This window comes from Betta splendens, chromosome 11, assembly GCF_900634795.4.
Source record: "Betta splendens chromosome 11, fBetSpl5.4, whole genome shotgun sequence".
Classification (NCBI taxonomy): domain Eukaryota; kingdom Metazoa; phylum Chordata; class Actinopteri; order Anabantiformes; family Osphronemidae; genus Betta; species Betta splendens.
Window position 1 is genome coordinate 2,649,590 of NC_040891.2, and position 27,118 is coordinate 2,676,707.

The following is a 27,118-nucleotide window of genomic DNA, read 5'->3' on the forward strand; positions in this document are numbered from 1 at the left end:
AGTGAACGTTGTTCAGCCTCAGACGTCCACGTGAGACAAGTGGACGATGAAGATGTCTGCATCAGAACCCTGAGTGGGGCCTGAAAGACAGTAAAGTTAGGAACGAAAGTCCCTACAATAAGAACAAAGACCTAGAAAAGATAACAGCTGTTTATACGTGCACGGTTTAGGCAGGTTTCAAATTGCTTCAACTCTGTTGGGTGAGATGGATTTGCCATCAGTTGTAATTACAATGACCCAGAAAATAACCTTAGTCTGAACTAACTGTAATTTAGACAGGCTCTCTTTGTGGCCTGTAGCATCCAATGTTTCAGTAGCTTAGTGGTGTCTGCAATAACACCATCTATGGCTTCCTTTAAGAGGGTGTTGTTGTTTACATGGTCCGTGGTCAGATTTAGTCGTGATGACCACTGGTTCACATCCTCTGATTAAACCTACATCATGTCTGTGTGTGAGCCACAGGGAAGCAGGGCTTCCTGTAAGGCTGAGTGTTGGGTCAGAGCATCCTCTGAAAAGTAAAAATAAAAACAAAAGCATGTAATGTGGGTAAATACGTCACATGGGGTCGGAAGTCGTTCACCAGTCTCAGCCCCGTTGACATCTGTTCACGGAAGGATCCACGTCCTGTCATCTGTCTCCATCATGTTTTCACAGAGGGACGTGTGGAGCTGTAGAATAAACATCAAAAATCTTTTTGTTCATTAGTAAAAGAAATCGCAAGCGCAGACCTGTGTTCATCCCAAAAGAGGAAAGTTGAGGTCAGTTTGTGTTTGTGTGTGTGAAATCATAACTCTTCAAACTTCTCATCAGGACCAAAAGACACATGTGCTGTACAGGACAGGTCAAATGCGTCTCTGGAGGTCGTATCACATGGGGAAATAAGCTGTGATGCAGCCTGTGTGAGGGCCTCAGTTACAGCCCCCCCTCAGCAGCCAATGATAAGAGTACAGCTGAGCTGAAGTTAACACCAACAAAAGAGGGATTCCTTAGAATGTCTGTAGATGTAACCTGCACTCCGTCTGGAGTGGAAATCAATCAAATACCTAAACTACACACAAGATCTCTTCCTACAGTATAAATTTAAACTGGGCATAAGTTTGAAAGCAAAATTGAATGTTAAGGTATCTTGCTGTCAGATGTTGCACAATACAGTGAAACAGTAAGTTTTTCTTTAATAGTCTGGTACGTACAGTAATTATTATTCTCTCTAATAGTCGTCTTCCCTTTAACAGTCATTAATAGTCTGTTTCAGTCGGTTTCAGTCTTCCTATAGTCTGGTTTTGTTTTTGTTTTATTTTCTCTATAGTCTGTTTTGTTTCCTATAGTCTGGCCAGACAAACCTATAGTTTGCACAAATATTCTTAGAAACATGGAGGATTTTATTATTGAATTTGTTGCAAATAGTTTAAACCCATCAGACTGCAAAGTCATGCAGCAGTTGTCATTTAGCTGGTTGTCATAGTTTGAAAATCACTCTGGGATTTTTTTTGAGCAGAAAGCGATTCTTCATTGCAAGCAGATAAGCATGAACATGAATTTGAGCGTGTATCAGCTGTAAGCGTGTTTCTTCATTGCGTGTATGAATGTGTGTGTATGTTTGCGGTACCGTCTTGTACGTCACGTGAAAAGGAACCGTCACCTTCCTCCTTCCCCAACCATCAGTCTGATGTGAGCGCCAGTGGGTGAAGCCTGACGTAGCAGGGACAGTTGTTCCTCGATGACAGACCTTTCCTGGATCCTCAGATGCAGCTCTATTGGGCCAATCACATCTGAAGCCTCTCCTGTTGTTTCAACCAGTGTCTGTGTCAGAGCACGTCTTCTCACTCTGCTGTTGCTCTGTCCTTGTTTTCCTTTGCCGATTGTCATAAGCAGGTGTCTGTGTCAGACACACACACTTGTAGTAGCTGGTTCATCTGATGAGCCCAGAACGGGATGGCTGCAGACGTTGTGGAGTCGCTGAGGCGTCCACGCTGTGGTCTGTGTCCTCCAGCTGCTGTGGTGTCAGAGCGTCCACCCTGTTCTGGTTGTTGGTTGGCGCTTCTTCTCCTTCGGTTCTTCTGCTGATGGTGGGAAAGGAGTCCAGATCCGGATTTACCCTCATCGCGCTCGGTTCTGCATTAGAATAAAGAGCAGAAACAATGGGAGCATTTGCTCTTGACATGATGTGTGAGTGTGTGGTATGTGTGTGTGTGGCAGAGTGCAAACAATTCTTCCCCAGAGTTGTTATCTCTTTTTTTTCTGTTACTCTCATCACTCTTTTGTTTCTTTTAGGGCTTTAGTTTTGATAGTTTTGCTTTTTCAAATCTCATCTTTTGCATATAATTTTTCTTTTAAGAGCCATATGTCTTTTACACTAAGATTTTGCGATTCTCCTTTTGAACCCATAACCAGTTTCCCACTCATGGAAACATGAAACGCACTAATAACCATATTTACTTTCTACTTTTAATTACTTTGTACCTTTGTAATACTGCAGTCTGGTGGTGGAGACTTAGATCGCCCCGAACCCATCTTTCAGAGTCCCGGCGGTTTCCTGCCTTAGACTTTTTTGTGTTCCGGCCGGAACCTTTTTTCGAAAATTCTCTTCCACGAACGTCTCCGTAGAAAGGGAACCGCTCAGATCAGCGTATGAGTACTCGGAAGTGGTCCCTCACCGTCAGGCCCCTCTAAGACCCGGGTCCCTCGTATCTCAAAAACACTTCCCCCTGCAAGCGCGCTCCGTATTTCAGAAGCCGTCTTTTATTTCCTTGTCCACACCCTTTGGACTGCGCTCAGATCTGCACACTGGTCTGTATCCTCAGTACAGACAAAAACAAGCTCGGTTCCACGAGCCAACCCTTAGCAACCACCGTCTCGGCCACCAGGGCAGACTTTGACCTAATTAATTTTTACCCGAATAATAAATTTTAAAATTATAATTTGTTTTCCTAATATTATATTTTGGATGTTTTCAGCCAGATAGTCGTTTTAGAAATATTATCATCTCTAGTCCTAATTATGTTGTCTTTTATGTTTTAGTCTAGTAGGGGATGCTTTAGAATGAATTGTTATTTGCCTTACTTCCCCTAAACCAAATGATCAGAGCCAAGTAAACCCGAATACCTGAAACCAATTTAAAACCCGTTTTCTTTTTTTTTTTTTCTTTGATAAGTCGCGACAAAACGGAATCTCTCTCACCGAGCCGAGTAGAGGTTGAATTTTGTGTTCGTTGGATCTCGTCAGAGGCGATCCAGACGGGTGAGCAGTCCTCCCAGCTCTGAATGTCTGTAGAGGTTTGGAGGCTGAGCAACCCTAATCCTCAGGACTATCGTCCCTGGTCACACCGTCCAGACGACCTGCAGCGGATCCTGCTGACAACGCCAATTTCTGTGGTGGAAATTTTCCATAAAGAAGTAGATGAGAGAGTTGTCCTTTTGTGCGATTTATTGAAATAATAAAGAAAATAAAAATAATGGGGAAAGCAAATAAAAAGCATGGATGTTGATCGTGCACATCAACAAACCAAAAACCAGCTGGGGAGATCAGTGCACACACCACGAAGGTGTGATGCAAAGAGCCCACGATCCTCAAGTTGCTTCTGGCTTTTAGCTTCTCTGACTAGGGTGGAATGTCTTTCTAACCCAATCAAATTACATGCACCATCTCCTCCCTGTCGCAGTGTGTGTAAAGATATTTACATTCTCACACCTGCATTGCTGACGGCCAACTATCTGTGAGAAAGGAGCACCAAGTCTCAACAGACAGAGACACAACTCCCTGACCTTGGGTTTGGGAGCTAGAGTTGAGAGTCTATCAGGCAGAGACAACCATTGAACAATCTAGGTGAAATGTCAAATGCATACAGTAAGACAAAACATAAGATATTAATTGCAGAACATAAGTCATTACTCAGATAATAACTGCATAGAAATAAGGAAGAGACATAGAAAAAAGGAATAGACATTTTTTCCCATAACAATAATAAACGTACAGTTGCATATGCCTTGGTTTAAACTAGTGTTCTAATCTAAAAAGCTCAAAAACTCTGTTTTAGTGTTTATGCATTGGTTTTTATTTAGAACAGCCTCTACTGGTCATGTTTTGATGCCAGGCTACTTTAAAACAGCTCAGTACACCATAAAAGCACAGTTGCAAATGTTGTGGTTTAAACTAGTTTTCTTATGGCCTGAAAAGCTCAAAAAACGATGTTTTAGTGTTTCTGCATTGGTTTCCATCAGAGCAGCCTCTAATACAGCTCATTACACCCTAAAAGCACAGTTGCAAATGCCGTAATTTAAGCCAGTGTTCTTATAACTTAAAAAACTTAAAAAACTTAAAAATCGATGTTTTAGTGTTTCTGCACTGGTGTCCAACATTACAGCCTCTACTGGTCACGTTTTAATGCCAGGCTACTTTAAAACAGTTCAAAACACCCTTAAAGCACAGTTGCAGTTGCCGTGGTTCTTTTGGCCTGAAAAGCTCAAAAACAATGTTTTAGTGTTTCTGCATTGACTTCCACCAGAACAACCTCCAATGGTCATGTTCTGATGCCAGAATACTGTCAAAACAGCTCAATGCATTCTAAATGTACAGTGGCATTTGCCATGGTTTAAAGTAGTGTTCTCTATCACCTGCAAAGCTCAAAAACGATGTCTTAGTGTTTATGCATTGGTTTCATTCAGAACAGCCTCTACTGGCCATGTGTTGATGCCAGACTACTTTAAAACAGCTCAGTACACCATAAAAGCACAGTTGCAAATGTTGTGGTTTAAACGAGTTTTCTTATGGCCTGAGAAGCTCAAAAACGATGTTTTAGTGTTTCTGCATTGGTTTCTAACTCTACAACTTAAGATGGTCATGTTCTGATACCAGGCAACTTTAAAACAGCTCAATACACCACAAAAGCACAGTTGCAAATGCCTTGGTTTAAACTAGTGTTCCTATTACCTAAAAAGCTCCTAAACGATGTTTTAGTGTTTCTGCATTGGTTTCTAACATTACAGCTTATAATGGTCATGTTCTGATGCCAGGATACTGTCAAACAGGTCAATACACCCTAAAAGCATAGTTGCATGTGTCGTGGTTTAAACTAGTCTTCTTATGGCCTGAAAAGCTCAAAAACAATGTTTTAGTGTTTCTGCATTGGTTTCTAACATTACGGCCTCTACTGGTCATGTTTTGATGCCAGGCTACATTAAAACAGCTCAATACACCCTAAAAGCACAGTTGCAGATGCTGTGGTTTAAAATAGTTTTTCCTTAGCCTGAAAAGCTCAAAAACGATGTTTTAGTGTTTCCGCTATGGGTTCCACCAGAACATCCTCTAAAGGTCATGTTCTGAAGCCAGAATACTATCAAACAGCTGAACGCTTCCTAAATGTACAGCTGCATATGACTTGGTTTAAACTAATGTTCTTATAACCTGAAAAGCTCAAAAACGATGTTTTAGTGTTTCTGCATTGGTTTCTAACATTACAACTTAAGATGGTCATGTTCTGATGCCAGGCAACTTTAAAACAGCTCAATACACCACAAAAGCACAGTTGCAAATGCCTTGGTTTAAACTAGTGTTCCTATTACCTAAAAAGCTCCAAAACGATGTTTTAGTGTTTCTGCATTGGTTTCTAACATTACAGCTTATAATGGTCGTTTTCTGATGCCAGGCACCTTTAAAACAGCTCAATACACCATAAAACCACAGTTGCAAGTGCCTTGGTTTAAACTAGTGTCCTTATTACCTAAAAAGCTCCAAAACGATGTTTTAGTGTTTCTGCATTGGTTTCTAACATTACAGCTTATAATGGTCATTTTCTGATGCCAGGATACTGTCAAACAGGTCAATACACCCTAAAAGCATAGTTGCATATGCCGTGGTTTAAACTAGTCTTCTTATGGCCTGAGAAGCTCAAAAACGATGTTTTAGTGTTTCTGCATTGACCTCCATCAGAACAGCCTCCAATGGTCATGTTCTGATGCCAGGATACTGTCAAACAGGTCAATGCATCCTAAATGTACAGTTGCATATGTCTTGGCTTAAACTAGTGTTCTTATGACCTGAAAATTTAAAAAACGATGTTTTAGTGTTTATGCAATGGTTTCTAACATTACAGCCTCTATTGGTCATGTTTTGATACCAGGCTACATTAAAACAGCTCAACACACCCTAAAAGCACAGTTGCAGATGCTGTGGTTTAAACTAGTTTTCTTTTGGCCTGAAAAGCCAAAAACGATGTTTTAGTGTTTCTGCATTGGTTTTCACCAGAACAGCCTCTAATGGTCATGTTCTGATGCCAGAATACTGTCAATCAGCTCAATGCTTCCTAAATGTACAGCTTGGTATATGTCTTGGTTTAAACTAGTGTTCTTATGGCCTGAAAAGCTCAAAAACGATGTTTTAGTGTTTCTGCATTGGTTTCTAACATTACAGCCTCTACTGGTCATGTTTTGATGCCAGGCTACATTAAAACAGCTCAATACACCCTAAAAGCACAGTTGCAGATGCTGTGGTTTAAAATAGTTTTTCCTTGGCCTGAAAAGCTCAAAAACGATGTTTTAGTGTTTCTGCATTGGTTTCCACCAGAACATCCTCTAAAGGTCATGTTCTGAAGCCAGAATACTATCAAACAGCTGAATGCTTCCTAAATGTACAGCTGCATATGTCTTGGTTTAAACTAGTGTTCTTATGACCTGAAAAGCTCAAAAACGATGTTTTAGTGTTTCTGCATTGGTTTCTAACATTACAACTTAAGATGGCCATGTTCTGATGCCAGGCAACTTTAAAACAGCTCAATACACCATAAAAGCACAGTTGCAAATGCCTTGGTTTAAACTAGTGTTCCTATTACCTAAAAAGCCCCAAAACGATGTTTTAGTGTTTCTGCATTGGTTTCTAACATTACAGCTTATATTGGTCATGTTCTGATGCCAGGATACTGTCAAACAGGTCAATACACCCTAAAAGCATAGTTGCATGCGCTGTGGTTTAAACTAGTCTTCTTATAGCCTGAAAAGCTCAAAAACGATGTTTTAGTGTTTCTGCATTGACCTCCATCAGAACAGCCTCCAATGGTCATGTTCTGATGCCAGGATACTGTCAAACAGGTCAATGCATCCTAAATGTACAGTTGCATATGTCTTGGCTTAAACTAGTGTTCTTATGACATGAAAAGTTCAAAAACGATGTTTTAGTGTTTATGCATTGGTTTCTAACATTACAGCCTCTATTGGTCATGTTTTGAAGCCAGGCTACATTAAAACAGCTCAACACACCCTAAAAGCACAGTTGCAGATGCTATGGTTTAAACTAGTTTTCTTTTGGCCTGAAAAGCTAAAAAACGATGTTTTAGTGGTTTTGCATTGGTTTCTAACATTATAGCTTATAATAGTCATGTTCTGATGCCAAGCTACTGTAAGACAGCTCAATACACCCTAAAAGCATAGTTGCAAGTGCTGTGGTTTAAACTTTTTTTCTTATGGCCTGAAAAGGTCCAAAACAACGTTTTAGTGTTTCTGCATTGGTTTCTGACATTACAGCCTATGATCATAATGTCGTGGTTTAACCTAGTCTTTTTTTGGCCTGAAAAGCTCCAAACCATGTTTTAGTGTTTCTGCATTGCTTTCTTACAGTACGGCTTATAATGGTCATGTTCTGATACCAAGGTACTGTATGACAGCTCAATACACCCTAAAAGCACAGTTGCAAGTGCCGTGGTTTAAACTAGTGTTCTTATGACCTGAAAGGCTCCAAAACGATGTTTTAGTGTTTCTGCATTGGTTTCTAACATTACAGCTTATAATGGTCATGTTTTGATGCCAGGCTACATTAAAACAGCTCAACACACCCTAAAAGCACAGTTGCAGATGCTGTGGTTTTAAACTAGTTTTCTTTTGGCCTGAAAAGCCAAAAAACGATGTTTTAGTGTTTCTGCATTGGTTTCCACCAGAACATCCTCTAAAGGTCATGTTCTGAAGCCAGAATACTATCAAACAGCTGAATGCTTCCTAAATGTACAGCTGCATATGTCTTGGTTAAAACTAGTGTTCTTATGACCTGAAAAGCTAATAAACAATGTTTTAGTGTTTCTGCATTGACTTCCATCAGAACAGCCTCCAATGGTCATGTTCTGATGCCAGAATACTGTCAAACAGCTCTATGAATCCTTAATGTACAGTTGCATATGCCTTGGTTTAAACTAGTGTTCTTATGACCTGAAAAGCTTAAAAACGATGTTTTAGTGTTTCTGCATTGGTTTCTAACATTGCAACTTAAGATGGTCATGTTCTGATGCCAGGCGCCTTTAAAACAGCTCAATACACCATAAAACCACAGTTGCAAATGCCTTGGTTTAAACTAGTGTTCTTATTACCTAAAAAGCCCCAAAACGATGTTTTAGTGTTTCTGCATTGGTTTCTAACATTACAGCTTATATTGGTCATGTTCTGATGCCAGGATACTGTCAAACAGGTCAATACACCCTAAAAGCATAGTTGCATGCGCTGTGGTTTAAACTAGTCTTCTTATAGCCTGAAAAGCTCAAAAACGATGTTTTAGTGTTTCTGCATTGACCTCCATCAGAACAGCCTCCAATGGTCATGTTCTGATGCCAGGATACTGTCAAACAGGTCAATGCATCCTAAATGTACAGTTGCATATGTCTTGGCTTAAACTAGTGTTCTTATGACATGAAAAGTTCAAAAACGATGTTTTAGTGTTTATGCATTGGTTTCTAACATTACAGCCTCTATTGGTCATGTTTTGATGCCAGGCTACATTAAAACAGCTCAACACACCCTAAAAGCACAGTTGCAGATGCTATGGTTTAAACTAGTTTTCTTTTGGCCTGAAAAGCTAAAAAACGATGTTTTAGTGGTTTTGCATTGGTTTCTAACATTATAGCTTATAATAGTCATGTTCTGATGCCAAGCTACTGTAAGACAGCTCAATACACCCTAAAAGCATAGTTGCAAGTGCTGTGGTTTAAACTTTTTTTCTTATGGCCTGAAAAGGTCCAAAACAACGTTTTAGTGTTTCTGCATTGGTTTCTGACATTACAGCCTATGATCATAATGTCGTGGTTTAACCTAGTCTTTTTTTGGCCTGAAAAGCTCCAAACCATGTTTTAGTGTTTCTGCATTGCTTTCTTACAGTACGGCTTATAATGGTCATGTTCTGATACCAAGGTACTGTATGACAGCTCAATACACCCTAAAAGCACAGTTGCAAGTGCCGTGGTTTAAACTAGTGTTCTTATGACCTGAAAGGCTCCAAAACGATGTTTTAGTGTTTCTGCATTGGTTTCTAACATTACAGCTTATAATGGTCATGTTTTGATGCCAGGCTACATTAAAACAGCTCAACACACCCTAAAAGCACAGTTGCAGATGCTGTGGTTTAAACTAGTTTTCTTTTGGCCTGAAAAGCCAAAAAACGATGTTTTAGTGTTTCTGCATTGGTTTCCACCAGAACATCCTCTAAAGGTCATGTTCTGAAGCCAGAATACTATCAAACAGCTGAATGCTTCCTAAATGTACAGCTGCATATGTCTTGGTTAAAACTAGTGTTCTTATGACCTGAAAAGCTAATAAACAATGTTTTAGTGTTTCTGCATTGACTTCCATCAGAACAGCCTCCAATGGTCATGTTCTGATGCCAGAATACTGTCAAACAGCTCTATGAATCCTTAATGTACAGTTGCATATGCCTTGGTTTAAACTAGTGTTCTTATGACCTGAAAAGCTTAAAAACGATGTTTTAGTGTTTCTGCATTGGTTTCTAACATTGCAACTTAAGATGGTCATGTTCTGATGCCAGGCGCCTTTAAAACAGCTCAATACACCATAAAACCACAGTTGCAAATGCCTTGGTTTAAACTAGTGTTCTTATTACCTAAAAAGCTCCAAAACGATGTTTTAGTGTTTCTGCATTGGTTTCTAACATTACAGCTTATAATGGTCATGTTTTGATGCCAGGCTACATTAAAACAGCTCAATACACCCTAAAAGCACAGTTGCAGATGCTGTGGTTTAAAATAGTTTTTCCTTGGCCTGAAAAGCTCAAAAACGATGTTTTTGAGACGCGATGCGAGGAGAGACGCGATGCTGTGAGAGAACGCGAGACTCTGCGAGAACAGCACGAGAAATTCAACAAGGCGGCGCGACACCGGTAGTAAACAACAGCGCGACAAACTATCCGCCAATTTAAATAAATAACTACCTTATTTTACGGAAAATAATCAACCACCCTACCATTCTGGATAACACCGAAGAAAGTTTCGAGTATATCGACGAGTGCTTCGAGCGTCTGGTAATGGGGAAAAAGGAGACGGCTCCCAACAAGCGTTCCCGTCCGTCTGACTCACCTAAATCACCCGGAGCTAGCCCGGCGGATAAAAACATCACGGACATCCTGGAGTCAATCGAGAAAAAAATATCAAGCTTCGACGCACGTCTGGCGCTAGTGGAACTCCTCCACAAAGAGTTTATGGCCCTCCGCGACTCCCTGGAATTTAGCCAGCAGCAGGTGATTTCTCTCGCCACCGAGAACGAGGCCCTGAAAGGAACGGTGCAGTCCCTGACGGAGGATGTGGCTCAGCTAGCGGCCGAAAACAAAAAAATAAAAGAAGGTATCATCGATCTGCAGGCCCGCAGCATGAGGGACAACCTGGTGTTCTCGGGGATTCCAGAACAGGCAGAGGAAAACACTGAAACCACAATTAAAAACTTCATTAAACAACAGATGAAGATTCCAGCGGAAGTTGTCGACAAGATGGCGTTCCACCGTTCGCATAGACTTGGAGGAAGACGACCGGATGGCCAGCGCCCCCCGACCCATCGTCGCCAAGTTTCATGACTTTAAGCAGAAGGAACTGGTTAAGAGCCGGGGCAGACAGCTGAAGGGAACCGACTACAGCGTCAACGACCAGTTCCCCAAGGAGATCCTCGACCGCCGCCGCCGACTGTTCCCCATCCGTAAGAGGTTCATGGCAGAAGGCTGCAGGGCCGTCATCAGCGTCGACAAACTGTACGTCAACGGAGAGCTCTACCGGGACCGGGAAGCAACTCCGTGGCTGTACTAGCAGGTGGTATGTAACAACAATGGTTTAATGTATAAGGTTTGTTAAAAAAAATAATAGATGCAATGCAACTATGTGTTATAACTTTACATCCAGTATTCAAACTTGTTCTCTCGCAGATGTTTCATGTAAATGTTTATTGTCAATCTAATGTCACTCACTCACTCACGTTGCAAAGCGCTCACCATACGTAATCACTCACTTTCCTTTCACTTTAATTTTCCTTCCCTTTACTCTTTTTCCTTCACCTACTTTCACTCCACAATGTCTACATCCTTTTCTCTATTCTTCTTCCACGTAGTCAGCCAGCTATGTAGCCCTCCAGCAGCCACACACAAACATCTACTGCACAGGGGAAACACGTGCACATACATAGATAACACACAACTCAGAATACACAGGTACTTAAGGTTAGCCACACACCTAAAGTCTGTCACACTACATACACACAAGACTAGTGATCCACAGCAGTCAGGTAAGATATGACACCACTGAAGATTGTCACTTGGAATGTACGTGGAATCAATAAGAAGGAGAAACGATTTAAAATATTTAACCATTTGAAAACCCTACAAGCAGACATTGTTTTACTACAGGAAACTCATATTCCCAAAATTATAAATTACACTCTGGCATCAGCAGAGTTCCCACATGCTTACTTAGCCGGTTACAATTCTAAACAAAGAGGGGGTCGCCATCCTGATAAATAAAAAGATTAACTTTACGCATAACGATACCATTGTAGATCCAGAAGGGAGATATATAATCATTAATATCTTGATAGGAAACATTGAATATTGCATAGCTAATGTGTATGGCCCTAATGCTGACGACCCCTCTTTCTTTCACAGCTTCTTCACATCACTGTCTGCTCACTCTGGTTCCAAACTTATAGTAGGAGGGGACTTTAATTTAGTATTTAATCCAGAGTTGGACAGGCTAAGCAAAGCTGTGAGCAACAGGAACTGGCAATCAGTACAGACCTTAAAACAGTACATGGATGACTTTGGTCTCTGTGACACATGGCGTTCTCTTCATCCTACATCCAGGGAATATACCTTTTTCTCACCAGTTCACCACTCTCACTCCCGTATAGATTATATTTTAGTAAATAACTCAGTCTTACAAGATGTCTCTGACACCAATATTCACTCTATCACAATCAGTGATCATGCACCAATGTCCATTTCGTTGATTAAGACAGCCACACCATCAACCAGGAATTGGAGGTTTAATACATCATTACTCAATGATCAAGACTTCATCAGTTATGTCAGGAGAGAATGGAAAACCTTTATAGAAATCAACGATACACCGGAAATCTCACCCTGTGTTCTTTGGGAGACTGGGAAGGCAGTTATGCGCGGTAGAATTATTTCATATTCATCACACAAGAAAAAAAAGGACATGTTACTTGAATTAGAATTAGAACAAAAAATAAAATCTCTAGAGATTAAATATGCAGCCTCTCCAACCAATGATGTCCTAGAAGACATAAAAAGAATCTAAAGCTGAAATTAAATAATATAATTGATTGCAAAACTCAGTTTCAGATAGACCAATTACGCTGGGAGAACTTTGACCATGCTAATAAATGTGGTAAATTTCTAGCTAACCAATTAAAAAATAATAAAGAGAAACAAATCATCCATTCAATAACTAATAAGGAAGGCAACATTACTCGTGATCCCCATGAAATAAATGATACCTTTAAAAACTTTTACCAAGAGTTATATACGTCCCAAATAGATCCACCCACCTCAGCCATAGAGGCGTTTCTGAATAAACTAGAACTGCCAAAGCTAAATGACGAACAATCTACAACTCTAGACTCATTGTTATCTTTGGCAGAACTACATGAAGCTCTGCAGGAGATGCCCAATAAAAAAGCTCTAGGACCAGATGGATTCCCAACTGAATTTTATAAAGAGTTCTGGTCCATGCTGGCACCCAGCTTTTACAAAATGTTAGCTGAAATTAAACAACAACATTCATTACCCACAAATATGAATTCTGCCTTCATAAGCCTTCTCCAAAAACCAGGAAAAGACCCTACACTCCCATCGAGTTATAAACCAATTTCACTAATAAATGTAGATCTAAAAATAGTGTGTAAAGCACTTGCTAGAAGATTAGAAAAAATCACTCCATATATAATTCACTCTGATCAAACAGGCTTCATTAAAGGTAGACAGTCAACAAACAATATGAACAGACTAATTAATTTAATTGATTATGTCACCATCCATAAACTAGAGTCAGCCATCGTCTCCTTAGATGCAGAAAAAGCTTTCGATAGAGTAAACTGGAAGTTTCTTTTAGCCACTCTGCACAAATTCGGCATTGGGGAAACATTCATAGACTGGATCCAAATATTATACAACTCAGCAAACGCTGCAGTCAGAACAAACAACCAGATCTCACCAAGGTTTAATCTGCATAGAGGGACAAGACAGGGCTGCCCACTGTCCCCATCACTATTTGCAATATTTATTGAACCTCTAGCCGCAGCAATAAGACAGCATGAAGGAATTACTGGAATATCGACCAAATCAGTAAATCATAAAATAAGTTTATATGCTGACGATGTGTTACTGTTTCTCCTGGAGCCACAGACGTCTCTTCCTACAACTATCAGTCTCATAGATGAATTCTCAGGACTTTCAGAGTACTCTATTAACTGGACCAAATCTATAGTGCTACCACTTAACCTTAAGGTGACTAACATCTCCTCTACCACACTCCATTCAGGGAACATTAAATACTTGGGCATTGAATTGTCGTTTAGGCTATCAGAGCTTATTGATCTAAACTACAATCCATTATTAAAACAGATAGAAGCCAACCTCAAAAGATGGCAGTCCTTACCCATTTCACTTATGGGAAGAATTGCCACCATAAAATGATGATCCTGCCAAAAATTAATTACATATTTTCAGTGATTCCAACTCAGCCAGCCCAGGCGTGGTTTAAGACATTAGACTCCTACATCTCACAGTTTTTGTGGAAAACCAAGCCACCACGAATTAGTTTAAAAACTCTTCAAAAATCCAGACGCTGCGGCGGCCTAGAACTACCTAACTTCCACCACTATTTTCTTGCCAATAGACTGAACCATGTCCACAAGTGGATAAAACCCATGCCAGCAGACTCCTCCTGGATAGACATTGAACAAACATTTTGTGGAAATATTAAAGTTGCAGATCTGCCCTTTATCAGCACCAAAATCAAACATCATAGTTGTTACCAGAACATTAGCATAAAAGCATCTCTGCAAGCCTGGTGGGGGTTCTTAAAATTAATGGGTCTTCGCTTACTCTTTGCCAAAACACACCTCTCTGGAACAATCCAGACATCATACAAAACAAAAAGGCAATACACTTTCCAACTTGGCATATCAAAGGGATAACACATCTGAAACATGTTTTCACAAAAGACAAGTTTACCTCTTTTGAAGAACTAGTGTCTCACTATGAAATCACTAGTGCCAATTTCTTAGAATAACAACAACTAAAGTCAATACTTAATGCAAAAAGTAAGAATACTGCCATCCACATGCAACCACCACCAGTAATAGAGCGATTTATTGATATATCAGGGAAAAGGACAGTATCCAAAATCTATATCTTAATTTCCAATGTAGACCAGACAGTGAGCCTTCCGATCTCTAAATGGGAAGCTGATCTCAATATCACCACTAATTACACGTTCTGGAATAACATATGTTCTAATTTATTCAGAATGACAAAAAATACAAATTTACAACTAATACAATACAAAATTCTTCATAGAACTCACTATACAGGACAAAGGATGTTCCAAATGGGTCTCACAAACTCAAATATTTGCCCTCACTGTACAGATAACACAGCAGATAGATTCCTACATGCATTCTGGTCATGTTCACCTGTGCAGCAATTTTGGCAAAGAGTATGTGAACACCTGTCAACCCAGTTAAGCTGTCCAATCCCAGCAGCCCCTGCACTTTGTCTTCTAGGAGATCTAAGTGGGCTTGATCTAGAGACAAACTCATCACACACACCTCTTTCTGCCCTCTGTGTCGCAAAGAAAATCATCCTCATGAACTGGAAAACTAAAAAAAAATTAAGCATTACTCAATACCTGAACAGCTTGTTAGATTATACCACCTTAGACACATTGTCTGCTTCATCAAATCAATGACCAAAACTATACTCTGATTGATTCCATTTCCAGGTAAGGATGCGTGGGGCTCGGGTGCTGCGTCATGTCTGGCACAGTGGTGGGGGGGTGACTAGTGGTTGGTGGTGCCTGCCTGCCTAAGGAACCGGGACAACGGGTTAGGGGACTCTGGGCTGGCCGCATGGGTCCCCTGCGGCGGGGGTGTGATGGCTGCTGAGACCGGCGGCCCTGGGCCGGAGTGGGACCATTTTGAGGGTTGCCGTGTGCCTGTCTCCGGGGAGACAGAGGCGGGCCTCCCTGCCGGTGTGCGGGGGCGGACCTAGGGGTGGAGACCTGGGTGACCTGCGTCCGGGGGACTCCCTCCGGGGGTGCCTGCCTGTGCCCGGAGGGGTGTCTCTCCCCTGGGGCGCTGCCCCTGCTCGGGTGGGGCGCTGCCTGCCCTAGCGGTCCGACGCCCTCTGGTAACTGCTCGGGCCTGTTGCAGGGGGGGTTGGCGGACTACTCAGGCTAGAACCTTCATTTGGCCCTGGGCGGAGGCTGGCCCTCAATGCACAACCGCAGAGTATGTGTGTGGGTTTGAGTGTCACACTACACGGGGCGAGCATGGGCATACTTGAGCGAGAGAATGGGTAAGTGTGAAAGAAGGGTGAGGATGGCTCCGGCTGTGCTGCGTGTGGCGCCTGGGCAGTAGTACTGCGGTCCCTGGGTCTCGGCTGTCCCTTCCTGGCTGGGGGTTGTGGGGGGGGGGTGGGATAGGTAGCAGAGCCAGTCGGGAACCTGGCTCTGCGGACCCTGGCGCTCTGCTTCCCAACTACATTTCTCCGCATTCATCCACTTAGGTCTGCAAGGGGCGTCCTGCTGATGGAGGGACCGGGGCTACTGGGAAGTGGTTCCGTCCCTTCCAAGTGGGATGCTCTGCAGTTTTAATTGCATTAGTCATACACACTTGTCCAGGAATCTGGGGGCTCCTTCCGGGGGGGCCAGTAGACGGAGCCTTCCCATTGATGGCTCTGTCTGCTGGACCCCCCGGAGAATTGGGTATCTCCCAAAGTTCCTCATACTTAGCTACATACACATACATTTAGGGCCAGGGGTGGGCTCTTTCACTGGGGCCTGGGGCTGAGGCCAGTTGTGGCCTCGGCCACTGGCCGTGATGAAGAGATCACCACCCAGTTTTAACTGCAAAAAGACATTTAGGGCGAAAAAGCACAGTTGCAAGTGCCGTGGTTTAAACTAGTGTTCTTATGACCTGAAAGGCTCCAAAACTATGTTTTAGTGTTTCTGCATTAGTTTCTAACATTACAGCTTAAAATGGTCATGTTCTGATGCCAGGCTACTGTTAAACAGCTCAATACACTCTATAAGCACAGTTTCAATTGCCGTGGTTTAAACTAGTGTTCTTATGACCTGAAAGGCTCCAAAACTATGTTTTAGTGTTTCTGCATTAGTTTCTAACATTACAGCTTAAAATGGTCGTGTTCTGATGCTAGGCTAGTGTCAATCAGCTCAATGCATCCTAAATGTAGAGTTGAATATGCCTTGGTTTAAACTACTGTTCTTATGACCTGAAAAGCTCCAAACCATGTTTTAGTGTTTCTGCATTGGTTTCCATCAGATCAGCCTCTAACGGTCATGTTCTGATGCCTACTGTCAAACAGGTCAATAAACCCTAAAAGCATAGTTGCATATGCCATGGTTTAAACTAGTGTGTTCTTATGACCTGAAAAGCTCCAAAACGCAGCATGAACCAACAATTGAAATAACAATACAAGATACTAAACATCGTTTCATGGTGGACACTGGGGCAACTTATTCATGCATAGGAAAAGAAGGAGCTGGACTTCCCCTGTCGTCATCATCAATGATCCGAACTGTTGGCTTCTCTGGGAAAACACAAGTGATACCATTAACGGAACCTATTCCAATAAAGGTTGCTGGAAAAACAATCTCTGCGCCCCTTCTCTATTCTGCAGATACGCCAATTAATCTGTTGGGAAGAGACATATTATGCTCTTTAAAAGCAAGAATAATGTGCACCCCTGATGGGGTTGCCTTTGACATACCAGACGATAAGCTGAACACCATGGTGACACTGATAAGACCGTCTGGAGATGAAGAATGTGAAACAAAAATCAGAGAAGCACTAGTTTACTGGCTGAAACTAACGTCACCTGACTCACACCTGAAACAAGAATGGGAAGAATGGAAGCTGTTTGTAACCAACTACTATGAAAAGGCACAAAAACCAACTCTCTCTCGCCACTGCACTATGCTGTATGATAACAACCAGAGCCAAGAGGAGTATGGGAAGTGCTGGGATGAACTAATAAATAACACCACTACAGCAATCCAATATGATTACATCATCATAGGCCCTCAGGGAGCAGCAGCCATTGTCAAGCTTCCTGAGAGACTGCAAGGATGGTTTCAAGTTTCTGGTTCAGCACCACACATCACACTACTCATAGCAGAAGGACATGAATCACATGAGTTAGGACCAATGATAAGAGAGGCCCAACAAGTCAAACAATGGATCCCCACTGATTGTGAGTTTATTCAACACTCCCCAGATCAACGCTTTATAAAAATTATTAGTACACAAGCTAATGAGGTGATAGCAGAAAAAGTACAATTAGAATATGAAACCCAAACAATCATGACACTAACAGATGAACATGAAGAATTATTAAAACAGGTACCCCCACATGTGTGGTCAGCCAGCAAAACAGACGTAGGATTAGTTAAATCAGCTTCACCTCTCCAATTTAAAGTTAAAGCAGGAATGAGATTACCATACCAAAAACAATATCCACTTAAAAAAGAAGCTATAGAAGGAATAGAGCCTATAATACAGGGACTAGTAGAGGCAGGAGTACTGATTAGGACTAGAAGCATGTATAACACTCCAATCTTTCCAATAAAAAAGCCAAACACCAATGATTATAGATTAGTGCATGATTTAAGAGCAATAAATGCAGTAGTACAGGAAGAAACCCCAATTGTCCCAGACCCCCACACACTGCTGTCCAACATCCCACCAGGAACTAAGTGGTACACCGTGATTGATCTCTGCTCAGCATTTTTCAGTGTGCCTGTACATCCTAATTCTCAATTCTTATTTGCCTTCACCTACCAGGGTCAGCAATACACATATCTACGGCTGCCACAGGGCTTTGTGCATTCTCCCTCTATTTTTAACAGTGTTAGCAGAAGATCTTCAACATTTAGACATTCAATCAACCACATTAATGTATGGAGATGACATTCTGATCTGCTCAGAAACCAAAGAACAGTGTGAAAAGGATTCAGTTGCAGTGTTTGAACGCACTGGCAGCTGGAGGTCATAAGGTCAGCAAGAGCAAGTTGCAGTTCTGTCAACAGACAGTAGAGTATTTAGGACGACAGCTTAGCGGCGAAAGGAGGCACATTGCACCCTCTCAAGTGGAGGCAATTGTAAAAAGCTTCCAAACCACTGACTGTGGGACAAATGTTGTCCTTCTTGGGCATGGCTGGATACAGCAGACCCTGGATCTGTGATTATGCCATAAAAGCATCTCCTTTTAGAAATATGATACGTGCAGCTGGACAAAATAACCGTTCAGCACCTCTGGTGTGGACAGAGGAAGCAGAAGGAGCATTTCAAATTCTAAAAAGAGACCTGCAGACTGCCCCAGCATTAGTTAATCCTGATTATAAGAAACCATTTCATCTTTATGTGGCTGAGAGACAGGGCTATGCATGTGCTGTTTTGATGCAAAATTCCCCTACAGGGAAACAACCGATAGCCTACTATAGCACCAAGCTTGATAACATTGAAGAAGGGCTGCCGCCTTGCTATCAGGGCTTGGCCGCAGCTGCGTTTGCTTACAAAAAAGCATCAGTTCTAACAATGGGACACCCAGTGACATTGTATACGTCACATCAATTGCATGCAATGCTAACCAGCCCTCGATTTGTAGTTACACAGGCCAGAAGGACCGGTTATGAAGTTTTACTGTCAGGAAAAGAATTAACAATTCAACGGTGTACCACAATAAATCCAGCAACTAGAATAGTGCTACCAAATGAAGGAATCCCACATGACTGCATTCAGGAGACAGACAGATTTATGCAAGTACGAGAAAATTTGCATAATCAACCGGAGTGTGCCACATCCATGCCTGCATCTGGAAACAAAGAGGCTTCATCCGTGCAGATGGCACACCGGTTGTGCATGGAGAAGCTGTGGCACAATTAATTCAGGCCATGCAGCTACCAAAAGAGTTGGCTATCGTGAAATGTCCAGCACATCAAAGAAATGGCACCTTCATATCTAGAGGTAATAACTTAGCAGATGAAGCTGCAAAAGAAGCAACAAAAAGTGTAATACAATCTCCTGTTTTGAATGATGAAGATGCTATACCCATCACCAACTTAGCATCACTAATACAAGCTCAGAACTCCAGAGGCAGAGAAGAGGCTCTGGGTCCAAAGGGGGGCCATTCAAACAACCACCCCACATGCAGATTTATGGAGGAGTAGTCAGGGACATTTTGTGTTGCCGTTTGCTATAAAGAAAATGCACGAGCCAGATCATTGTTCACGAGGCCAAGTGTTAAAGAAATTACAAGCTGTGTGGTGGTCACCGTATATGGCACCAATGGTGGATAGAGAACTGGCTTTGTGCCCACAGTGTCCTAAATATAATGTGAGAAAAACCTTCACCCACCAATAGCTCACATACCAGTTCCTGAAGGCCCTTTCAGACATGTGATGATGGATTATGTGGACATGATAGACAGAGTGAGAGGTAAGAGGTACCTGTTTGTGGTGGTCTGTCGATTCAGCAGGTGGATAGAAGCTTGTCCAACAGCCAATCCAGACCACAAAGCAGCAGCTAAGTTCTTGTGTACAGAAGTCTTTCCCAGGTTTGGAATGCCAGATACTATATCTTCTGATAATGGTCCTCACTTTGTGTCAAAAGTTATATGAGAGATGTTTTACATCTTAGCAGTTAAGCAGAAGTTTGGATGTGTTTATCACCCTCAGTCACAAGGTTCAGTAGAACGAGCGAATGGAGCGCTTAAAGCTAAAATCTGTAAAATAATGGCAGACAGTAATAACAAACTGACATGGGTGGATGCATTACCACTGGCATTAATGTATATGCGCTCACAAACTAACCGACTAACTCATCTAACACCTCATGAAATGCTTACTGGCCGACCAATGCCTCTTCCACAGTATCGTGGTCCAATAGAGGGACCAACACTGCACCAGCTTGAAAAAGAACTGGGAGATTATTTAAGGGGTTTGACTAAAATCCACAGACTTATCTTCCAACAGGTGAAAAAGGCCAACGGTACAGGAGATAACAGAATGCCACTGGATGTGAGAAACATCCAAGTAGGAGACCAGGTGTTCATACGCGTGTTCAAAAGGCAGTGGAATCAGCCTCGCAGAGAGGGGCCGTTCAAGGTTGTGTTAACCACACCCACTGCTTTAAAAGTAGAAGGTAAGGACTTCTGGTACCACCTTAATCACTGCACGTGTCACCGACCACCTAACCCGCTGGGGAACCTACCAGCCCCAGTGCATGCTGAAGGGGATGCGGACAGCACCCCACGAAGTAGAATACCAGCTTTACTTCCTTCTAACGGGGAAAGACGATCAGAAAGATTAAAAGCAAGAAGACAAGTCACGCAAACCTCACAAAGGGAAATACCAGACCACGCACATAGTAATACTGACTTTAATAATGCAACATCCACAGTTACAAGTCCTGGAACAGCAGGTGAAGGGTTCTCAGTCGAAGATGCTGCTTCCCTTGCTCCTGACCACTCTGACGTACCTCTACACACACCAGCATGGGAAGGACACGTGTCGGAGAAGCCTGAATAGCCCCCGCCGCCTTTCTCTCTCTTCTCTCTCTGTTCTTCTTGTGCTAACCCTTTTAGGCTTAGCAAGGGGGGAGCTACTACTGCTACATGACACTGCGTCTGAGCTAACCAGTACTGAAAAAGGCCAACACCCACTAGCTGGTTGTGCGCTGGCCATGATTACACTAGCTGTTCATAAAGGCATAATAGAACCACGGAGCAACCGCCACTACACATATGTAAAGTCTAATGCATATGAGTTCACACTGACCACTAGTTTTTCAGAAACGTATTGGCTGGGAAATCCACGCACTGATGACTGCCGAGGAGAAGGGATGTTGACCATACAGGTAACATGCACGAAAACGATATGTCAGGAAGCAGATGCAAGTGAGCCCATGACAGTGTCAGAAGCTAATCAATTATTCCACTTAATACATGGGAGAGAGAAACGTGATGTAGAAAAATTAAAAACGTCCAAATGGGACACTAATCTATTTCAACAGTGGCTAAAATATTCGGCTGAAGCAATGTTCAATGCAAAAGGAGGAAAAAAGCAAGACTGTATTGCTTGCTATAATGCCAAAAAGATACCCCAAATTAAACCACTGCCAGGAAGTGAAATAGGAAGCTGTCCTGATTTGTCAGTATGTTTCGCACACTGTGCATTACACATGGCAGGAGATTTGCAGCAATGGAGCGATGTACTAACAGTTTGCCTATCTAGATATACTCGAAAGCATAGAGAGTTTGACATAGCAACCATAATACCTCCAATTGTAAGAAAACCTGATTCCATGACCTTTCCTATCTGTATAGTACGGGGGGAGGAATTGGAGCGGGTGACAGGCAGAAGAACACCAAAGATGAAGGATGCGGCAGGATTGGTGAAATGCAGCAAGGAAACAAGGTACCCAAGAACAGCAACAAGTAATGTGACAGCCACCATCAAAATGTGCACCCCCAGCCCAAAAGCCTGCATGAAATGCACCCAAGTAGTTTCAAACGGAGCACATGTAATATATGAGAGAAACCTTACTACAATCTCACAATATAGACTATTAGATTTTGCTGAAGGCACAGCTCCATTAGGAGACAACTTCTGGACCTGTGAAAACAATGCCACAATAATGCCTCAATTACCAAGAAATTGGACGGGCATATGTGCCCCAGGAATGCTGACTGGACAACTGACGCTAATCACCCAGAAAACTGCACCAGCTAGTTCCCGACCAAAAAGAAATGCACCACAGCAGTACACCCTAGCCAATTGGACATGGACATACCAACCAGCAGAAGTATATATCACATGGGACCAGGTACCAAGTGGAGTCCCAGGTGAATATGAGGCAATAGGTTCAGATTGGATACAGTCAGGTAGAGTGGCAGGAAGCATCCCGCTCACTGGTAAAATACCCAATGCTCAATACATAGCAAGAAATAGTCGATGGGTTAATTACTTATGGTACAATCAACAGAGGTTCATAAATTTCACCCTGTTAGGCTTTGAATTGGTAAAAGACCAACTGCATCCCACGTCAGTTATGGCATTACAAAACAGATTTGTGATTGAGTCCATAATGGCCACAGATCAAGGAGTATGTGAAGAGTTTGGAAAGGAGCGTTGTACCGTAATACCTCTCCACACAGCAAAGGAGGGTGACTTGACACGAGTTTTAAATGCCATGAAGAAAGTGCGGGACGAACACGTTAATAACTCAAACTGGAACACAAGATTGGCAAGTCTGTGGGACTGGCTTAGCAAAATGAGCTGGCTGAGGTGGCTTAAAATGATAGGAGTGACAATAGGAGGATTCTTTGTGTTGATTTTAATAATAATCTGCTGCATCTTGCCCCTGCTACGCATCCTGATCTCCAAAGTGCTGCAAAGTGTGACAGGGCAGTTCCCATTACAGGTAAGAGATGGTGATGAAATTGCTTTGACCGAATTTGACGACAGCATTAGTGACTTCAGTAACAGCACAGATGAGAGATGTCTATGAGAGATAGATGATTAAAAACTAAAAACCAAGGTCATCATCCCTCTCCATTAAGGTATGTACAGTGTTCAAAATCAGTAGAAAAGAACGTGAACAACACAAAAGCAACATATTTATGTACATATGTAAATACACAACTATAACCATTTTATTCATTTTCCATAAAGACTATACAATGGCTGAGGCTTTCTGGACCTGGCAGGCAGCCATGGCGTCTGGCAGTCAGGACGATGGGACCGACAGACCAGGCCCATCACACATGTTAGCAGCACCTTATCACATAGCCACATCATCCAGGGAAACACCTATTCTGACCACCATGATACAGGCAGGATCTAACGGTGAAGGAGAGAGGCAGCAATCCTTTTACCAGCATCGACTTCCACCTTTGATGCCAACACCATTCGGAGCGGCCATTGCCCAGGTTCGACCACACCGCAGGACCATACCTCCACCACCCCCAGCACTGACTCCACCATCACCACTGCCACCAGTACTGACACCACCACCACCACCACCTTCACCGGCGACATCAACATTAGAGGAACCCCAGCATCCAGAGGAGAACAACGACCCATGGCAGCAGATCAACTTGCCTCCAGACCCAGCAGTGAATCATCCAGAAAATAATGATGAGGAGGAGCCATCATCCAATCCAACATCTCCAGCAGAATCTTCTGAGCTGGCCAACCAGGACCTCAACAGACGGTTGTTTCCCTCACGACGTCATCACATGTCTGAGGGAGATGGTAACCTAATGGGCAGATACCTGTCACGCCCATGGAATACCTATACCACGGCACATGACTTTGAGGAGGAGATTGCCTCAATGTCACGCCACACCTTTTTTCTTACTACTCGGAACCTATCGCAGGAGGGAAGAAGGGCTCTTAAGGCAATACGGAGCAAAGCGCACCAGCGGAATAAGAACATGGAGCTTAGAGCGCGGGCTCAACGTGCCGAAAGATCACTGGCCACTATGGAGAACGAAAGGAACCAGGCCAGGATGGATGCGGAACGATACAGGCAAGCTATTAACTGTATATACAACCACTGCTGCAATTACACAATCGTGCTCCTTTCTGGAATAAGTGACATGCAAGAGGGAAACTTCCATGGGCCCAACATACTTCGTGATGAACATGTGGAAATGGAGAGGGCACGATTGCTCCCAAGTTATCAGAACCTTATCCATGAAAACTGACACTACCATCAGTGTTTGCTTCATATATGAACATATGTAACCACTTAGTATCTACATCATATTGGAACTTGTATAACCACATAATCATGTGTATTATTAGTGTGACAGAGACCCTAGAAGATAACAGGATGCTGCAAGGAGGAGAAAACACCTGTATAATGGACTTCCGGGGGACTATGGACACAGTAACTTCATAACCTGCATATTAAGAAGGACTGCTATTGATGGACACAAACCAATGTGTGATGTATTAAAAATAAACTCTGTATGATAAGGCTGTGCAGAAGGAAGGTACAAATGGTTAACAGTAGAGCCTAAGAGATCATATAAAAATAATTCTGAAATAAGTAATTGGACAAATTGCAAATTAAAATTATTCAAGTATTATTCAATAATGCTGAATAACATATATAAACATAAACAAACATAATAAACATACTATTATAAATTAACACAACTAGTAGAGACAGGAAGTTTACACTACCTGTGTGATGTTGTCAAAATGTAGTAGCATTCTGACCAGAACGATTAGGAGAAAAGACTAAGTAGGTCTGTAAAGACTGAAAAGTCAGGAAGGTTTCTTGGATTAGTTTAAAAGTACTGGGCATTTAGAACCCAGTACTACACCTAAAGTGTTGAGCATATAGGCTTGAGGCATAAGGTGTAAAGCTGCTCTGAGAGAGAAAAATGTCAGAAACTTCTCTATAAAAAAAATAAGGTAACTGGTACTTAAGGAAAACTCCTTAGAAAGTTAAACCTAAAGTCCTGTGTAGCTTTATGAGCCAAAGATGAGTATTCTTGTTTTTTGTTTTTTTCACTTATATTAAATAGCATATTTGAAGACTAGATGGTAGTAACCTGAGCACATATACATATTATGCATGTTTACTTATAATTTGTGCTCATAGATACACTTCTCCACACAAATATATATATTATGCATGCTTATTTTATTTTCATTGAACATGTGTGTGAGACATTTATTCACTAGGTTAGATTGAAATGTGTTTAGGGATCCGGACCACATGACGTGGCAATTTACCTCTCATGAGTGACATTGAAAGTGAGGGGACGTTTCCCGAGTCATGTTGTCCTGTCCATAGGTGTTCTGTCAGTGACGGCACCTGGGTGATCCATTTTGTACAGGTAAGTGCCTGGGATCACTTTTAGAAGTGCCTCATAACTGTTTTATTGATAGTTGTGACACATTCTTTAGGGAGGCCCTCACTGTAGAACTCACATATCAACATACTGACATATAATCCTATGTTTTGTTGTTGAATTGCATGTATGTTACTGATGGATGGTCCTTTTAGGACCAAAGGGGGGAAATGTTGTGTAAAAATTCATAAAGTTTATAAAGTAATTACTGTTGAGATTCCAGGAGACAATGTTACAAAATAATATGGCACCTGCTGTACTACAACAGCACCCACTGTGGCAGGTGTGGATAATAGCACTCACGGGGTCATGTGTGTAAGGAGGAGACCCTGTTATGCAACAGAAGTGTAGTACCACCAAGACCATTAAAACTACAGTGTGTTTTACTGACCTAGATAAGGCAGGTGGGAGGAGTGCAGCTTCTGCTGCAAGCTCCTGACCTACAGTAACCTGACCTTGGGAAAGTGAAGGTTTGGAGGGGAGCTGCCCCGCCCGGCGAGAAAAGGGCAGAGCAACAAGTGTCTTCACTTTGTTTGGGATTATGATTGGGTAAAAATATAATAAAATAATGGTCAAAAACACCCTAAAAGGTCAAGATGATGATCTAACGTCCGGGGAGCTGAATCCCACCCCGTGAGCAACAGGTATATAAGGTGATGTTGTGACCAAAAATCCTCAGTCTGTCTTGTCTTTTGTCACTTTTCTGTGGAATAAACGCTTTGTCGACCCTGGATCTTATTGCTCTGGACTTAGTCATTTTTTGAGACCCTGCGGTTGGGACTTAGAATAATTTTGGGATCTGGCTACTGGGACTTAATAATTTTAGGATCTTGCTTTGGACTTTATTTTCCACACTTTGGGAGTTTAATCTTGTCACCTCTTTGGGAAGTTACTAATATTCTGGAACCTTACTACCGTGCATTTAGTTCTTTTTTCTTCTTTTTGGGATTTACCATTTAAGCTCTGGAATTTATATATTTAGAATTTTATCATCTCAATAAAGGATAATTTACACCTATTGGATTTTAAAAAATCTCAGTCAGATTGGAATACAAAAATTTAAAGGCTTTAGTGTCGGACACGACACACTACAAATTTGATCTGGTATCACAAATTGTATCATGTCTTTTACTACAGTTTTTACTACAGCTAGTGAATCTACCCATTTGAAAAAAAAAGGTTAATAATTGTCAAACACTACTTTTTACATTGACACCTAGTTAATTCACAAAAATCCAATATGCAAATAATGAAATGGATATTCTGCTATAGGGAATGTTCATCTTGTTTGTCGAATATTACCTTAAGGGTTATATTTAGAGCATGTGATGCATCGGGAACAAAATTTTTTAGAATAATTTGTAAATCCAAAAACAGTATACTATTTGTTTTTTATCCGTACCATCCCCCGCCGTTTAGACATGGCAAGGCAAATGGCTCAATATTGCTCCCCATTTATAGAGGGATGTTGGTAGGATAGGCTTCCCCTCGTTAAACATAATAACACCTAACAATTTGTCCTTTGAGTCTATTTTTTTTTTACTTTTGAGAGTGCAGTGCATCAAATGGCTATTTTTGCTGGTAGTTGTACTGCTTTTAACAAAGTTTTCATTAAATCACCTGCATTGTAGTCTTTCCCGTTGATGTCATCATGCCTGAATTTTCCCATTGACTGGTAAATATA

At 41.9% G+C, this 27,118-nt stretch overlaps 1 protein-coding gene and 1 long non-coding RNA gene across 2 annotated transcripts in view; both read left to right on the top strand.

Annotated features, from left to right (window-relative positions):
• The first annotated feature begins 10,070 nt into the window (after positions 1 to 10,070).
• The window catches only part of LOC129604801 (uncharacterized), a 67,268-nt gene continuing 50,220 nt past the window's right edge, over positions 10,071 to 27,118 (top strand). The window contains exon 1 of the long non-coding RNA XR_008696026.1: positions 10,071 to 11,059. This is a non-coding gene — a long non-coding RNA (uncharacterized LOC129604801). The remainder of the gene's footprint in view (positions 11,060 to 27,118) is intronic.
• LOC129604800 (uncharacterized) lies at positions 16,899 to 26,167 on the top strand. Its single transcript, XM_055512634.1, has 2 exons — positions 16,899 to 21,419; positions 21,889 to 26,167. Exon 1 carries the CDS (start codon positions 16,899 to 16,901, stop codon positions 18,471 to 18,473), a length of 1,575 nt encoding a protein of 524 aa, XP_055368609.1. The 3' UTR covers positions 18,474 to 21,419; positions 21,889 to 26,167.